This window comes from Raphanus sativus, chromosome 5, assembly GCF_000801105.2.
Source record: "Raphanus sativus cultivar WK10039 chromosome 5, ASM80110v3, whole genome shotgun sequence".
NCBI classification, from domain to species: domain Eukaryota; kingdom Viridiplantae; phylum Streptophyta; class Magnoliopsida; order Brassicales; family Brassicaceae; genus Raphanus; species Raphanus sativus.
The window spans coordinates 37,479,752-37,498,525 of NC_079515.1; the positions used below are offsets into that span (position 1 = coordinate 37,479,752).

At 30.8% G+C, this 18,774-nt stretch overlaps 2 protein-coding genes across 2 annotated transcripts; both read right to left on the minus strand.

Moving 5' to 3' along the window:
* Window positions 1-5,446: 5,446 nt before the first annotated feature.
* Window positions 5,447-7,627, minus strand: LOC130512597 (transcription factor JUNGBRUNNEN 1-like). Its single transcript, XM_057010748.1, has 3 exons — window positions 6,942-7,627; window positions 6,416-6,729; window positions 5,447-6,039 (listed from the first exon to the last, which is right to left on the minus strand). The coding sequence occupies exons 1-3, from the start codon at window positions 7,147-7,149 to the stop codon at window positions 5,647-5,649; spliced, it is 915 nt and encodes a 304-aa protein (XP_056866728.1). The 5' UTR covers window positions 7,150-7,627; the 3' UTR covers window positions 5,447-5,646.
* Window positions 7,628-12,661: 5,034 nt separating this feature from the next.
* On the minus strand, window positions 12,662-14,768 carry LOC108835958 (scopoletin 8-hydroxylase-like). The gene is made up of 4 exons (XM_018609173.2): window positions 14,479-14,768; window positions 13,954-14,195; window positions 13,264-13,588; window positions 12,662-12,991 (listed from the first exon to the last, which is right to left on the minus strand). Exons 1-4 carry the CDS (start codon window positions 14,746-14,748, stop codon window positions 12,746-12,748), a joined length of 1,083 nt encoding a protein of 360 aa, XP_018464675.1. The 5' UTR covers window positions 14,749-14,768; the 3' UTR covers window positions 12,662-12,745.
* Window positions 14,769-18,774: the final 4,006 nt, after the last annotated feature.

Below are 18,774 nucleotides of genomic sequence, written 5' to 3' on the forward strand. Positions count from 1 at the left end.
ACGTCTTCGTCCAGAAACATACTGGAAAATGGTCTTAAACCATTTCGTCAAAAACGAGTTCCAACAAAATATGTATGCAAAACCTAGCCTCATCTTTCTTCTAACACATACCAAGGTTTACTTTAGGTTCTGATAGGGATGTATTCGAAACCTACTCATCTTTCTTCTAACACATACCTAAATCCACTTTCGGTTTCTGATAGAGGCCCCAAGGTTATGTACGCAAAACCTACGCCTATCTTTCTTCTAACACAGACCAAAGTTCACTTTTGTTTCTGATAGAGGCCGTAGGTTATTTACGAAAAACCTACGTTCATCTTTCTTCTAACACATACTATACTAGAGTTCATTTTAGCCCTTTACGTTATAATAGGCCTGTAAAATTTATATTCAGAACATACGCATTAGGCAACTACCCACCACTTCATTTTTTCAGGAACAAGTGTTTATCAAGCAATAGATTACAACAGCACGATTTTATACAAGTAGTAAACTTGTGAATTGGTAACTTGAAGAAGGACAAATGGTGAAAGGACATTGTCGGCAGGAAAAGGAAGCTATTTGATTTAGGGAACAAATCTTAAAAGTGGAGTCCACAAAGAAAAGGACAGGGAAGCAAAACTCGAGCATCTAAAAACTCTTCTTTTTTTGTCAAGGATCTAAAAACTCTTGAGAACATTACACAACACACATCCACATCGCACTTCCGGGCCCACGCTATCTTTTCCTATATTTTTATTTTTTAATTGGGCCGTTTTTGGCCCACTTGAGGGACCGTTTCTCCTTTATTTTCCCTTCTCCAACACGTGAAGCTGATTCCAGACTTGGAACTTTCCTCGACTTCAATTTGAATATTAAACAAAACTCTTCATCTTAAACGTTATAAGATTTTATAATCCATCAGCTATGTATTATTATTATTATCAACCGTGAAAATTAAGATGATGGGCCATATTGGCACGAAAGAGTTTAATCTTTTAGAGTTTAATCTTTTAGATGTGTGTTGTGTGAGTCACCTTCACCATCTGGTAGTCACATTGAACAATTGTTTCTTTTTTCTTTTCTCCAATGAACTTTCACAAAAAGTCAATATAATACAATAATATGGTGACACATTACACAGTCCAAACAACAGAGTAGACATGAATAGTATTAAAGAAAATTAGTTAGATTTTCGAATGGGATCACGTTGTAATATTAAAGTTCATTTTAACTTCAATGTACTCAGTAGTTAGTTAGATGAAGGAACATGATTCACCCTTCTATATATAAGGAATAATATATTCCACAACTTGGTTTTGAATATTATCTATGAAAAAAATAAGAAGGATTTTTTACGGCAAAGACGGCAATAGAAAAGTTCCACGAGTTATTGTCATCATCATTTCGAAATTGATTGATTTTGTGGGTCGGTTTTTCATTTGTTATTCAACGTCCCTACTTCATTAGTTATATGCATAAACATTTACATATATTAAAAGAATAAAAGATGCTTTTAGACAAAAACTTGGACGAGACCTCACATTCATAAATGGTGTACCATGTCAACCATGGACCAACGATGATCTCGATGTCCTTTTTTTTTTTTTAATTTTCTTCTCTCACAACCCTTTATCAAATATTCTACCTTTCATACCATAGTGGAACCCAACTTTCGGCTTCTAGCAAAGTCGTCATAGTCTGACGCAGTTAATAAATTTGTGAGTAAGATGTTGATCGTTTGTTTCAGTTGAAAATTGTTGCACTTGTCATGTATGTGATTCTGCATTTTAGATAAGTATTAATCAAATCATAACCATAGGAATTGGGTGTTATCAGACCTAGCCTTATTTTACATAGCCCAAGTGTTAATCGAGCATTTAAAAGAAGAATAACTGTTTTAAGATCTCGAATCTATCAAATGATAACAATTTATTCACTGTATAGATCTAAGTTCTAACTGTATTTTTTATTAGCCAACCAAAGATGAAGTTCGAAAAGAGGTGTGAGAGTATATCAAGGGTTTAAAGTAAAAGGAGTAGCCTATACCACTATTGCTTAGTTGGCCTAATCCAACGCAAATATCATTATTCTCACCTACCAAATTGTACAAAAATATCAAAACACTATATGGTTTAGTTGAAATTTTTAAATAGAAATTTATGTAATATCCGACACAAAACAATATATGGTTAAGACATGACATTGATATATTTGATAGGAACAAGACATGATGTACATTTATGGGTGAAGACTGTACTTCCGTATGGATCAGAAAAGGTGAGGAAATAGTTAGGTTATTGTCCACATTAGGAACCAACCACTCATGTATAATTCTTTAGCGAGGGCAAGTGGGAAAGTAACTTGGAGCTTAGAATTCAAACAATTATTGTATCCGGTTTATGTAACCATGAATTCCGAAAGAAAGAGTAAAGCAATGCAATGATGATATGAAGAATAGCTTCACAAGATAGAGAATATGGTAAAGCAAAAAAAGGAAAAAATGATGAAGAAAAACAAGATGTGCCTCGGCTACTTTGTCAAAGGGAGCAAAATAGTAAAAGACAGACTTGAGGAGGTCGAAGATGACACACTAAATTAAAAGATAGCAAGAAATCATAGATATCATATACACATGTAATATTCTTTTATTTTTTAATTAAAATATAATCATGAAGATTAGGATGATTTATGCGATATAAGAGCAACCTTATTGGCCAGAAAACTCTTTAGTTTCTAAAACATAAAAATAATGATATTCAATTGTTATTGTTAATTTTATTTATTTTTAAATAAATGGACCAATAGATGAAAAGTAAATGTGATTTTAAGTATCAAAAGTATCTGTGCACTCAACCTCTATGTCTATTCTCTTCTAGTTTTTTTTTTCTTTTTCCAAAATTATTAGATACTTTCTAATCCTCATCAACAGAGATGCTCTAAGATTCCAAGAAGAGTTTTATTTTATTTATTTAATGCCAATTACATGATAATGATGATAATTGTTAGTGGTGCTAGAAATGAAGATAAATGATGTGAACTTGTGAAGTTGATAGATGAACGGTGTCCTCGGTGTCCAACAGGCCACAAGACAACAACACAACACGATTACTTAATTGAATCAAGAAAACAAAATGGACCTTCATTAAAATGGATCATACAGACTGGAATCCCTACAAAATCAAGATGCTATGTTGGATGATTGTGACACACTTTGGATTTTAAGAAAAATATGCAAAATATATATTAAATTTTTTTGATGGCCAAGAATTTATGGACGGAGGCCCAAAGTCCATACCATGTATAATAACTCTCTTTTGGAGAGCAGACCTCTCCCAACGTTAGTCGGGGATGACATGTTCCAGTTGAGCTGAAAGTTTGGTTTATTACCCAAAACATAGAACACGCAGATCTCTGAATCAAATAGAAAGGATAATAGTGTGTACTTGGGCCGAAGAAGAAGTGAAAAGGGAGTACTCAAACAATACCAATAAGTCCAATATGACTTATGATTCAAGCCCTTACAAAAACAAACCAAGATGCATAGAATGTGAATGTATAACCAATTTGAGTCAGAAACTTATGGTCTAGCTGCAAAAACGTATTCGAGTATGTATAGTTGGTTAGTTGGTTTGGTTAGTTAGAACCGGTTTGTACCAGATGGTTTACTTTTGTATATAAACTCTTTGTAGATCAACATTTACAATTAACAAACAATTAACAGAAACAATTATAATTTCCAGATCCTCTTGTATTCATCTTCTTCAGGAGAGCTTTGGTTTCTGTTCAACATCAAACTTCAATTATTCTAATATGGTATCAAAGTCAATCTGATCTTGGTTCTTCCGATTCGATTCATCTGGATTCAAGCTTCTTTTGGCTTCGATTCATCTTCGATTCATCTTGTTTTCGTTTCTTGGTGATGAGCTTCGCGTAGAATCTGTATTCCACTTCATCTTCATCCTTCCGCTTGCTTCGTTTCACTGGATCGTTCTTCATCTTGTTCATCACCTCAATCACTCATCCGTTTCCGTCGCGTTTCATTCCAATCGTGTTCGTCTCCGATCGTGTTGATCGTGTTTCTTTGCGGCTTTGTTCGCTTTATCTCTGTCATTGTCAGAGTTGGCAATTTCTTCTGGATCAGAGTTTATCTCAGATTCATCTTCTTTCGATCAGTGTTGATCGTGTTTCCAGCGGCAGAGTTCGTTGCAGAGTTTGCTGTGCGGTGGAGTTCGTTTTGCGGCTTTGTTCCACTTGTTTTCACCTTTGTGCGATTCCGATCAGAGTTGATCGTCTAATAGTCAGAGCTGACTATTCTTTTGGATCTGAGTTGATCCTCCGTTGTTATGTCCAAGTTTCTTGTTAAATCAGAGTTGATTCGTTCTTGAGCTGGATTATCTTGTAGTTACTTACTGTTGGTTTGTTTCTTCTGGAGATCAGAGTTGATACGTCTCTCTCTCTTTGTTGATCAACGGATCTGTTTCTTCAAACCGATTCATCATCATCATCTCATATTGTCTTTGACGTCATGATCTCCGTTTGGCTCAATGGATTCTGCTTATTCTTGGAAACTGGTTCCAGCTTGTTCTAAGTCATCCCTATCAGAATCTCCAAAATCGAGTGTGAATTCAGTTATAGTTATGGGACATATCATTTGACAGCTACTGCGTGTTGATTGTTCTTCATCACAGTGGAGGTCTTTTGTCTGCTGCTTCAAGTATTTTGCACTCTCTGAAGACAGATTCAAGATTTGTCTCAGCCTACTGGCTTTCTAAGCTGCAAGATGTGGTTTGTAGAAGACGAGAAGAAGCTGAGTGTATTTCATTGGTTACTGGCAGTTGGGGACTGGATTGGTTCAACTATCTTCTGCTTTATCTTCACATTCAGTTGCTTGATTCTATTGTTTTGTTCGGTGGCAGTCAAGCAGCCTCGACCCTTCATGCTCTGCAATGGCAACCGAGTTTTCCTTCACTCTCTTTGCAAGGACTGAACCAAGCCTGTGCTTTTACTGATCATATTATTGTGGCAGGTTCTGGTTGGTTCAAGTCTATACTTGATCTCCTTTATTTTTCTCTACCAAGACCACCAGAGATTCCCCAGTTCACATGTTTTTCAAGTCCAAGATGCAAGTTCCTTACATCTTGAGGAGGAGTATTAGAGTATGTATAGTTGGTTAGTTGGTTTGGTTAGTTAGAACCGGTTTGTACCGGATGGTTTACTTTTGTATATAAACTCTTTGTAGATCAACATTTACAATTAACAATTAACAGAAACAATTATAATTTCCAGATCCTCTTGTGTTCATCTTCTTCACGAGAGCTTTGGTTTCTGTTCAACATCAAACTTCAATTCTTCTAATAAAACGTGCTCAAAAACACCCATAAAAACAATAGAATATCATTTAATGAAAGGATTACCAAAAACAAAATAGGTCATATTATTTGTAGGAGAAATAGAGAGCTAAAAACTGATGAGTGATGATAGAACACCAACAAAAAACAAGAGAATATCAGGTACATTCATACACACAATAAGATCCATATTACATATATATACAGAAAACTAACAACTGATGATCAGTGTATCTCCCTTGCAACGACCAACAAAAGGTCCAAGTATTTTTTTTTGTCACAAAATACTAGTAATTAACTAATCAGTTTAAGCCATCTAACTAAGAGAAGAAGGGCCGAAAGCAAATTCCACAACCGACCGAAGCTCATCCCAGTTCTCATAGGTTATATTGTGAATGTCATCGTTTGAGAAATGTGGACCAGTATTATCGACTTGTGTAGTACTAGCTGTATCCATGAGAATGGGCTGGTGCTGATGAGGCGTTTGGTGAAGCTGAAACAAGTTTCTCTCATAATTCCCATTGCTTTCCGTAACATTGATATTATTGGTACTAATTGTACTTTCATTGTCACCAAAACTGATATAAGCTTCTTGATACTTAGATTGTTGCGGCTTCACGCGTTTCCCACTTGCTACTTCTCTCCAGTCTGGAGTGTATTTTCTACTAGACACATTTCTCTTGAATATTCGGCACAACGTCCACACTTCCTGCAGTCGTATCATATGAATTAATCATTAGTGTTGTGAACAAACACAAATCAAGCACAAAGGAAAATGTACAAGAACATTTAGAGAAAACATGATAAAGGCAAATATACGTTTTAGATTTTGTATATATCATATGAAAGAATCATTTACACCCATTAATTAGATCCGTAATTAAATAACAAAATATTTTTAACAGATGAATGTAGCCTTTTACTTGTCCACTGATAAATTATTTTCAGAATCAACAATTATCGTTTATTATTTTATAATGAGGAGATTCCACACTGAAGCTTATAAACACTTTTATGCTTCAAACGTGTAGCCAACCATAATAGAAATGATGATGAATTCATAATTGAGTAGATTACAAACTTACAGCATGTAGTAAGGAAGGTGGAGTAGGGTTAACGTGGGTGGAGTCACCAGGGATAGTGTCATTTGCTGTGGGCAAACGAAACTCGTGCATCATCCAATCTGTCTTGCTTCCTTTCCCGGCGCTTCCGATGTAATAAACGAGTGTCTTCTTTAAGCCGATCACGGCTTTGCTGGATCCATCTGAGTATACAGGCTTGTCGATTCCTGTCGCTTTCCAGAAACCAGAACCAGTCACTCGATTCGGTCTTATACTGTTTCTGTACTTCCTTCCTCTCTTGCAGAAGAAGTAGCTCTCCTTCTCAGTATCCCTTAACCCTTCAAAACAGACACAACCTTATAATCATCATTCATCAGCTTATATCTACAATCTTATGCGTTAATTTTACTACACAAACATGCATGCAGTATCTATGTATCTTTTTCTGTTTGTAATAGAAAAATAAACACTTCCATAAATTTATTATATACATTTAATTCAATGGTTTTGAGAAAAAATAAAGAATTAAGAGAGAGCAAAAAATACATACGAGGAAGATCCCATGGGTCAAATTTGTAGATATCAATATGGCTGATGATCTCATCGATCTTGCTAGGTTTCTTGAGTAGTACTTTCTTAGAGAGATAAAACCCTACAAGCTCTTCATCGGTAGGATGAAACCTAAACCCTGGAAGCTTTAACTTTTGTTCCTCCTTTTCTTCTTGTTCTGCCCTTCTTTTGTCCCTTGATCCCATCATCTCCTCTATGCCTTTGGTTTACTATTTTCTCGTTTGGCTTTTAGGACTCATACAAAAGAATCTTCTTGAAATTATATAAAGAGAGTTTGTGTAGTGTGTCTGGTCCATAAAAAATAGATATTCCGTCAAGTCATTCATGTTGACTTATTGATAGCAATTGATAGATCAATGATCCGACTCGGTAAAAGTCCTTCGAGCTTGAGACTTTAGAATTAGTCTCTTTGCATCAATGCCTCGGGTGTGTCCCTATACGTGGACCCAATATGACGCTTTTCCCCTTCGTTTACTGGAAAATAAGGAAAACGCGAAGGAGAGGACTGACTTCTGGCACGCCAATTTATTTTTGTGGACTTCTCTTCCGATATTGTCTGACGACTGACGAGGATTCGATTGTTTCAACTTCTAGATATTAGATTTCTTCTAGGCTCATCATTGTTGTTTGCATATTATATTATCGAACACGAAAAAACCATACTGTCTCTATTTTCCAGAGAAGCATGTTCTGAAAAAAATATCTTTACATTTTATGGATCTTTTGTTAGACAATAATAATGCTAAACTGTAAATTTCAAAAAAGTAGTATATTCATGATTTGAAATTTTGGAAATAGATAATCACATAAATAATGTGTTATATTTAAAACTTAATATTTTATTGTATGTGAAAATTTGTAATATATATTCGTTTGAAACAGAGTATATCTATCATCATGACTTTAACCCATATTCCAACGTCGTGCTCGTAAAGGTAAGATTTGTATGCTTTGTTTTGAATTTTTAACTTGGAGAAATGAACAAAAAAAAGAGAAACACACTGAACACCTACAAATTGACAACGACAAAGCCACCTAATGAAGACCGAATATTACCCATTCAGCTCCTTTCTCACTTCTCAAAAAGATTTTACTAATTATTATAGTTCAACTTAATTTTGTACATGAAGCAATTGTTAAAATCTATTTTAACACGAGATGGTGTCTATCTGACCTAATTAACAAAAAGGTAAGACGGATCTCTTCTATTTCAACATATCACAATAATACATATTTCAAATTTATTTTCACTTTTAAAATAACAAAATAGTAATAATTAAGCTTGATGTATCGTTTCTTTTTCATGTTGATCTTATTAATTAACATAGAGTTTTAAACAATAAATATTATTAAAATTAATAACTCATTATATAATCATGGTGAAGAAGACACATAAACAAAATCATTTCTCAAACAATAATAGATAACTAGTTATATTAAAAATAAAACTAACCCTAAATTTTTCAAAAAAATATATTAGCAATAAGTTTTTCGATCAAAATAAAAACATGATATGTTTAGTTCATAAGATGTGGCTTAGATGATCTTTTTTTATGCAAAAGACATAGTGGTGATAACTGATTGGTGTAGATCTAACTATTTGCAACCACTAGGACTAAATCTCTTGATCGGAGAACACCTTTTGTCCAAAACTTTACCACATCTTTAGAAAGGCTTTTGGTAAAGGAACAACACAAGCATATTAACCTTTAACTAATTAATTTTATCGGAGTGTATTAAGATTTAAATTAACAGTAGTAAAGTAATTTTGATATAAAAGAGAAGTAGCAATATTTATAACAATAAAAACAAAAATCAATAGTAACGTTTTGGAATTTTTTAATTTTCAATATAAATGACGTTTTATTGAAAACAATGCAAAATAAATGACAAAAAGACTATATTTACCCATATTTACCTTACTCCACCTGCTTTACAAGACATGATATCAATTAACAAAGAAAGATAGAAAAGGAATTATACTAAATGCCTTAATTTGCATGAATCCCCTAGTCTATATTTGAGAAGTGATTTGACACATGTCTTCTCTACAATTGTTTTCACAAAAAAAATTGTGACGTGGCAATTAAGATTGATGACATGTCATATGGTTAAATATGACATGGACAATTACATTTAATGCTAATATATATTTTTGGAAATCTTTTAGAATATGACAATAACTCATATATTACATTTAATATTGATTTATATTTTTGGTAACTTTGTATAATATGGTAATAACTCATAAGTCATCACTAAAATAAATATATTCAAATATGATATTTTGAATTTTGAAATATTATATAATTTTACTTTTTAATAATAAATTTTTTATTTTTATTTTCTAAAATTTTCTAAATTTTCTGAATTAAAAAATAAATCATAATATCATTAGTTTCTTTTAGATATCTACAAATTATATAAATATTATTTAGTTTTAAATTTTGATAACTATACAATTTTATATGATTTTTAGTAATTTTTTACAAGTTGATTTAATAATTTAACCAAATGAAATAAATAATTTTTTTATCTAAGATTTTAACTTTTTATATACATATTATATTCTTAACTATAATTTAAAAAAAAAAATTCTCTCTTATTTTATGCTTAATTAACGATATTTATATTAATTATTAGTCAAAATATAAAATATATATATTAATAAATTACATTTTAAAATATAAAATTTAACTTTTAAAAATTCATCACTACACATGGTGCATGAAAACACCAAGATTAATAATTGTGACATACCTACTAAAATTGATGACATGTCTTTATAGATTAATATGACATGAACAATTATATTTAATGTTAATTTATATTTTTGATAAAAAAATTAAAATATGGTAATAACTCATATATTATATTTATTATCGATTTATATTTTTGGACTTTAGAAAAATATGGCAATAACGCATAAATCATCATTAAATAAATATATTCATTATGGCATTTCAAATTTTGAAATATCATTTAAATTAAAAATATTTCAAAAAATATATATACATTTTTAGAAAATTATAAAATTAAATCATAAAATCAAATTAAATCATAAAATCATTAGTTTCTTATATATATTTACAGATTTTATAAATATTGTTTAATTTTAATTTTGACAATTCTGAAATTTTACATATTTATTTAATATATTTAATTAAAATAATAGATAGAAAATCTACCTAAGATTATAATTTTAAATATATACATGCACATTCTTAAATTATAATATAATTCAAAATAAACAAAATTGGTTTTATCTTAATTTTAATGTTCAGTTAAATCAAATTTATATTAAAATATTGATAAGAAAAAAGAAAATTTATAATATTAATAAAAAAAATATAATTTATATTTATCTTTTAAAAAATATTTTAAAATTTTTTTACTGCATATGGTGGAGGAAAACACCTAGTTCTCTACAAGGTCATATAAAAAAACAGAAGGAGTATGGTTTTTTATTTGCTTATATGTTTAAGATTTTTTCACATATATCATAAACAATTATTTTTTATTCTTATTAATGTATTGATTTATTTGAATTGATAATTAATAAATATGAAATATAAAATGATAAATAAAATAAAATAAAATTGAAAATCCAAAATGTTTTAATATGAAAATAATTGTTATTTAATCATATATCATAATATAGGTTATAGGAAGATAACATTCAAAATTTGACTGAATATAACTTCCGCTATTTATTTGTTTGTTTAAAATTTTAGATATAGTCAATTCGTAGCGGCTGGTCCAGTCAAAGAATAATTCAACCAGAGTCATCAATGATTGGCCCCAAGTTGTTCATGTTGGACATCTTCATCTCCATCTATTATAAACCATACTAGATTTTGACCCCGCGCTTTTGAAGCGCGGAATATTTTACGATGAAAAATTTCACTAATAATTTAACAAATATTTTGGTTATTTTTAAAGAGTGTGTATTTAAAATATTTTTGCATTTAAATCAGTATTTTTAAATTCAACCCGATTGTGATTATACCGGTTAATCCGGAGATCTGACAATTCAATTTTATGTTTTTAAAATATTCATATTAAAAAATCACTAAAACCCGAGACTAACCGATTGAACTGATGGATGACCGATATGTAATCTAATTGGATTTAAATTGTAATAGTTTCATAATTTGTAATCTTATAATCGAAATTTTAAAGTTCACTATTTTGCAATTTATGAAATTATGACGTTTCTACAAAATTTAAAGAGAAAATGATAGATATAAATAATTAAGATTAATTATTGTATTATTTGGAAACATTATAGTAGTATAAAAAATATATTGTTTGGAAACATTGATAGTAGTATAAAGAAATAAGTATATTGTTTGGAAACATGGATAGTAGTATAAAGAAAGGAACATTAGTGACTTAATGTATGTTTAACTATGAAGTATAAAGGTGTATTTAATTTAAAAACTTACAAAATAAATGTTAGGTCCAACATAATGTTTCTGTTTTAATAAGATAGATTTAATTTATCATTTATTCTTTTGGCACTGATTTATCATTTATACGATGCTTATAACGATAAGAATAAATTATCGTGGAAAAGTAAACTAGAACACTGAACACCTACATATGAATTAATCTCAAGAGTTTTGCACATTCTCATATATGCTCCAAAATATACGAAGCATTGAATTTTCTAACTATAATAATACATGCGATACGACGCCAAACAAAGAGAGAAAAAGTTACATGCTAGTGTGACGAATCGATGATGAGAGCATGCGTTGATCAATACAGTGTAGATAATTCTTTATTTAGAGGAAGACACGAGGTAATTAGTATAATGGTCCTTGATTTAATCATATCGTGAAATGACTTTAATTAAAACGACAAAATTACTTTATACTTTCAAGTCATAAAATGTTTCGTGAGATTCTTTAAAACTGTTGTAGCCTAAGAGTAACGTACTAACGTTTCAAGCCATAGTCTATCGACTAGCGTAGCAGAATAGTTAATATGATTTTCGACTAGCTAGTGTGATACAAATGCAGTTGATGAATAGTTGATCATTTCCGTACATAAACATTATGAGCTTTTATACAATCATAATGTAAGATATGAGTAAAAGAAAGCTAATATTTTGAATTGCTAGTAGGTTATTTAAACACGTCACTTATCATAGAATCAATCGAATCCGAGTTAACGAGTTTTAATTGAACTTGAGTGAAAATTTAAAACTCTTCTTTTATAGAAGCAATGGCACGAGCTTTGACAATCTGTAAACGTCCAACGTCACAATGTTTGAAGTAAATTAACTAGACACAACTAGAAACGTTTAGTATTCACGTCACATCCAGTTGCTTCAGATATGTACCAAAAATTTCGCATTAACAAAAAGGTGTAGTAATTTCAATATAATTGTCGTTTCGTTCTCTTATAGTCAACTAAAAATTGTGACGACCTTATATAGAAGCCGATGATACGTCGATCTAAACCGCCATGAAAACGAGATGAAACGTGAAAACAAGAAATTCAAATGAATTAAGAAATAAATGAGAAGAAAAGTCTCGATATATAAATTGGAAATACTTGCAGAAATTGGCGAAAGAAATAACTATTAGTTTAGGTCAGACTCATGAAACTTTCATAAGTTGCATCACGTTTTATGGAGTGCACATGAAGAAGGCAGTATTTATTAATTGTGAGATAACAACAGGAAACAACGTCTTTTAGCAAAAAAAAAAAGGAAACAACGTCTCACATAATGGTGAATTTGGCTCGTAGGAACTGATAAAAGTGATAATAGTATCAATTGGCACGAGCAAAGTCGAGAGATTTCTTGCCGTCGTGTGGCTGGCTGAAGAAGTTGTTCATGTAGTCTTGAAACAACAGCTCTTTATAACGAGCCACCCCGTCACGTTTCACCACTTCCGGCGACGGGCCGATCTTCTCCGAGGGATTAGGTGCCGTGAAAATGGGCACAGAGACTCTCGATCCGATGTTTGTGGTTCGAACCCGATGCTCCGCACTTTTGTACTTCCCATTGCTTAGAATCTGTTGATAATTTTTTAAATAGTGCATTAGTTTTTTCATATCAAGCTATTTTACTCTTTAAATTTGAGATGGTCTAAATAACAAAACCGAAATATAACAATCAACAAATCGTCATTCCTATAAAAAGATCTAGCAATTTTACTAATAAATTCATTATAGAATTGTCTGCAGGTGGAAAGTTAGGTGAAGTCCTGATAATGAATAGAATTTATGTATATATAGTGAGAGTTTATGCCATTCGTTTCCAAATGTGTGTTTTAACTATAAGAAACCTGCAAAGTATCGCCAACATTGATGACTAAGGCTCCACTGAGAGGAGGGATCTCGGCCCAGTCACCGTTCTCTAGTCTAACGTAGAGACCACCGATGCCGTCTTGTAATAAAACGGTCAACATTCCCATGTCGGAGTGACGACCGACGCCTATGGTGAGCTCGGGACTGGGACAGGTTGGGTAGTAGTTCATGTTCACCATCTTGGTCCCCATCAAACTGTTCAGTCTCTCTTCTTCTAGTCTTACTCCTACATCCTCCATCAAAACTTCAACTACTCTTTTCACCATTTCCATGGATGATTTTAAAAAATCAAGTGCCACCTCTCTGTCACACATATACATATTCATTAATTAACTTTCAGGAGTTTATAATTTAAAATTAACTGAAAATGAGTGAATCTATAAATCTCTTCTATAAAATAATTTACTTGTCTCCTTAGCAAAGTCGACCCTGAAATTGTAATGGATATAAGCAATTTAATAAACATTTAATAATTTTTTTTTTTGCAAATTTGGGACATATTTATGTAAATTATATCTTAAATTTTGAAAGCCATCGGTCATTGTTTTACTTTGATATGTCCAGAATCAGAATCGGCTCTGCACAATAGGTCAAATTAGCATATGCTCTACTTGTATAACACAACTTTGATATATTTATATTATATAACTTTTGTACATATATTATACCTGCATGGTTGAGGCCAGTGTTGAAGAGCCTCATGGTCATTGGTGTAAAGCATGCTCACATAATCCTTCCACTCAATTGCCTTCTCCTTCTCTGGCACGAAGCTCGTTCCGTACTTAACTAGCTTGCTTGGACTCACTTCTTTTAGGTAAATGGCTTTTTTCTCAGGAGGTTGTGCGAAAAACTCATGAGCCGACGTTTTTAGCAATTCAAGCAGCTCCACCGAAACACCATGGTTCACCACCTGCCATTTGCATTTATTCCTCTAGTTAAAGTCCTTTCTAATTAAACATAAGAGAGACTGATATTTTTTTTTGACAACAAGAGAGACTGATAAATTAAATATACTTTACCTACATTTTTAGCTTTTAGATATCTAACGTTAGTATCCGGGTCAAGCATTCATATTCACACGGAGATATCATATATGGCTTTCTTTTTTTGGGTTTGGTTAATTGTATTGCTATTGCAAGAAAAGATGTTCTACACCAACCTAAGATGATATATGTCTGAATGCCATTACTTACCTGGAAGAAGCCAAGCGTCTCTGCAGCTACAACAATTTGTTTGGCCACCTCCTTGTGGTGTGGACCGTCTAGCTGGGAAAGATCGATTGGCTGTGCAGCTTCATATGTATGGGCGTTTAGGGTCGCAATTCGCTCAGAGGGTGGTTGGACAAAGGGCTGTGGAACACAAGACATGCCAGAGTCTATCAGTCCCTTCACGCCGTTACCTTGTTTGACCACGAAGTTGAACAATATGGTTTGGTCCTCGTAATTGACAGCCATTGTCTCCATATTCTTCTGCTTGATCGGAAGTGAATGTTGAGAGCTCCTAAGAAGGCAGCGGCGTATAAATAGTGAGTAAAACTATGGAGATGATTACTACTTCTGTTTTGGTCTAAGAGAGTAACACTAGAGATAATGTTTTAAATGTAATTCATGTTAGTTATGTGGGATCACGTTATACTGATCACTTGGTACTCCCCCAGGTTAGTAGTTGACTTGACTAATCACAAGCGTGTATAATGCCATTTAAAAAAAAATGTTTTAGCAAGTATACGAAAGAATGGTTTAAATGAGTTTTTTGACATATAGAATGAATTGATTTGTCATCAATTCACAAGTAAACATTGTCATCTTGTTAGTATTTACCAACAAATATATGTACCTCTTTTACAAACAAGCATGAACATGTTAAATTGTTAATGCACATACAAGTAACCGTTGAATCAATTCATTTTATAGGTATAAATAATCTTAACCATCGGTTGCTATATTTAAATAAAAAAATCATATGCATTGAAGTTTTTTAGCTAGTTTCTTTCAAGAGAACATACTGTAGATGGTATGCGTCTTGCCACTAAACACAATGACATTCACAATAATAAAAATAGAATAAAAAATTAAGTAGGTATTTAAAATATATGTTCGAGTGGGTATATTATATTAGCAAGTTATACTTATAGACTTTATAATTTCTCTTAGGCTTTCATTTTTGGCTATCAAATACACTATGATTCATCTCTAACTAGATCATGACCCGTTCGACCGAGCGGGAGTCAATTTTCTTTTTTATCTTTGTTTTTACTAAATGTTATATATGATCGCAATGTATATTAATATAAAATTTTGATAAATAACAATGTGTACTAATGTGTTTAAATAAGCAATGTGTTTAATTACTAAATCTGATTTTTGAATTTTATGATAATGTAAAGTAGATTTTTTTATATTATTTAAAATATATAGTGCTATATATTTTGTATTTTCAACATTTATCATACAAAACTTATGGGTATTATTTATATGAAAATATGTGTAACATAATATATTTATATATTATATAAACATATGCACATCCGCACGGGTTTTATTTTTAAATATATTATATATTGTTTAGTTTTATGTAGTATCGAGTTTGTATAATTCAATTTTTTGTTTAAAAAACAATATCAAAACTGTCTTTCGTATGTAAAAATAACACTTTGCAAACGCGAGTTGGTGTTTTTTTATTGTAACACAAAATTTTATATAAAACTTATGTTTTTTTGTACATTACGAAATTTAATTTTTTTAAATAATTATTATGTAATTTCAAAGTGAATTTTATCTCTATAGTCTAATATATTTTGTGTGTAATGGTTCAAAGCATTTTCGATATATTATATTTCAGTTTGGTTTGTTTTTAGTATTATTGTATAAGTATAATACTATACAATATTACTATTTTCTATACAATATATGAAGCTATGTGTTATTTGTTTTAGAAAGTAGATTAGGCCCAACGTAGTTATAAGAATAGTCATATCTTTATGTATATGTTATATGTCTATGACTTATCTACCTAATATTATTAGTACTAATAAAATTAATATGGCCAATGAAAGTATACTGATCAATTTAAAATGAATTGTATAGGGAAATTATAGTACAATTAATATTTTTAGTATTCTTAGTATATATCTTATCTAAATCGACATGTAATAAATGTAAAAATCATATATGGAATATAGACAAAAAGAAGAACTGTATTTATGGAAATACATCAACGTAAAGTTAGACTATGATACATATTATATATAAAGAATGAGACATTTAATTTAAAATAACGAGGTCCACCTTTAAAATCCACCTAGAAAAAGTTGTAATATTCCTATTTTAATAAGATAGATGCTAAAAGTCATGCTTGATACTACCATGACATGAGCCACGCTTTCCAATTTAAGAGTCCAACTAGATTTAAAGGGCGGGTATATGTTTTGTTTTATGTTTTTTAAAATGATTTATTTAATTTTGTGTGTTTTATAATTATATTAGTGTTTAATGTTAATTTAATTTAATATATTTTTGGTGACTATATTCAATATGTCAAGTTGCATAATTATACACTTGTACCATATGCATTTCAGAAACCATTTTAAAACTTTATTCCTAAAGTTTGTAACATATTATATTTACTTAGTAGTTACCTAACATAATTTAGTCAAGAATATTTATATCCCAATCGCCCCAAAAATTAAAATCTATACTCTATTAGACATGATCTATATACTCGAACAGTTCTTAAATTATTATATTCGAAAATTAATATCAAACTCAACCCGCAACTAAAACCGAATAATTTTTTTGAAAAATGTTTAAAGAAATATTGTTTAACATATTCTGTTATATATATATATATATATATATATAGTTGGGTTAAAATGGTCTTCATTAACTTTAAGTAGAATCACATTTAATAAATATTTTTTATTCGAATAACTTATTTAAAACCCGTTAAACTAAATGAGTTTATATGAATATTTATTTCTATTAAAATTCACTTAAACCGGTTAAACTCCGTCAATCATAAAATTAAATTTTAATAGTAACCCGCTTCCACCATTAATTAATATTAATATTAGTTAACTTTTAAAGTTTCATAAGAAATATAATATCCTATGTACATCACGTCGTTTATTTTCTAAAAATTGTATCATGGAAATGGTATTTCGTTTATTTTCTAAAAATTGTATCATGGAAATGGTACTTCGTTTATTTTCCAAATCACAGACCTGTCTGATAAATTCAAAACTTTATTTGAAAGAAAAGAGTAACTGTTTTTGGTAGGAACAGTTATAACGTGTATTTTAATAACTTTTAGAAGGTAGTTATCTAAGGTAATTATATGATATTTAGATAAATCATTTAAATACAGTTATAAAATATGTTGGACCCAATTAACATCAATTGGACATGTTTGAAGAATTAATAGTATTGATTTAAACACTAGTCCAGTAGTCTTTGCTTAGTAGTTAATTTGTTATGGGCCTACAACTAAAGCCCAATCATGCCTAAAATCTAATATTAAAGCTCAGTATGGCCGATGCCTTTGTTCTCATTTCTATAAAGAACTTTGAAACGACTGTAATATACGGTTTTACTTTGTTTTTGTTCTTTACAAACTTAGCTACCTTCGTTTTTGCGGAATACCAATCTTTTTTTTTGGAATACCAAATTTGTGTTTCTTAATAATTGTTTGTCGGCTTTTAAAAGTTTAATATATCGGTTGAATATAATCGTAATTTCTTTTTGCTAACGAGTATATATATTATTTAATAACCAAGTTGTCTTGGCCTAGTGGTAAAGGGGCTCCGGTTGGAGCTTCCGTCCTGAGTTCGATTTCGTTTGACCACTGGGGTTAGCGTTAAATCGTAAGAATACGTGGGTTGACGTCGGTCTCAGGAGGATTAGTCTTGGGTCTAGAAAGCCTTTGGATCACCTCTGGTTAATAGGGGTGGGCGTTCGGATACCCGTTCGGGTTCGGATCGGGTATTTCAGATTTTCGGATATTTCGGTATAGGGATATAGAACCCGTTCGGGGATTTATGTACTTTGGATCGGGTTTGGGTATTTTTAGTTCGGGTTCAGTTATTTCGGATCGGGTTCAGATATTTAGATTTTAAAAGAAATAAAAATAATTTTTTTATTTTTTAAGTTTCTTATATTTAAAAATATGGATTTCACTTAACTGATTTCTTTTTCTTTTTTATAGATTGAGTGATTAATAGATTTGGAGATAACATTTCAAAAAAAAAAAATTAATTTGGCTATTGTTTTTAAACTTTTGGATGTAACTTTTGTTAATACATGAAACAAAAATTTTGACATGCATTTTAAATGAATATCAAACTATTTTCTCCATAATTATATATATACTATATGATTTTAAAGTATGTGTAACATCAATATACATATTTAAAATAAAATGAGAGATGTAAACTAGAAATATAAGGGTAAGTATACATATGTTCAGTTATTTTCGGATATCCATTCGGGTTC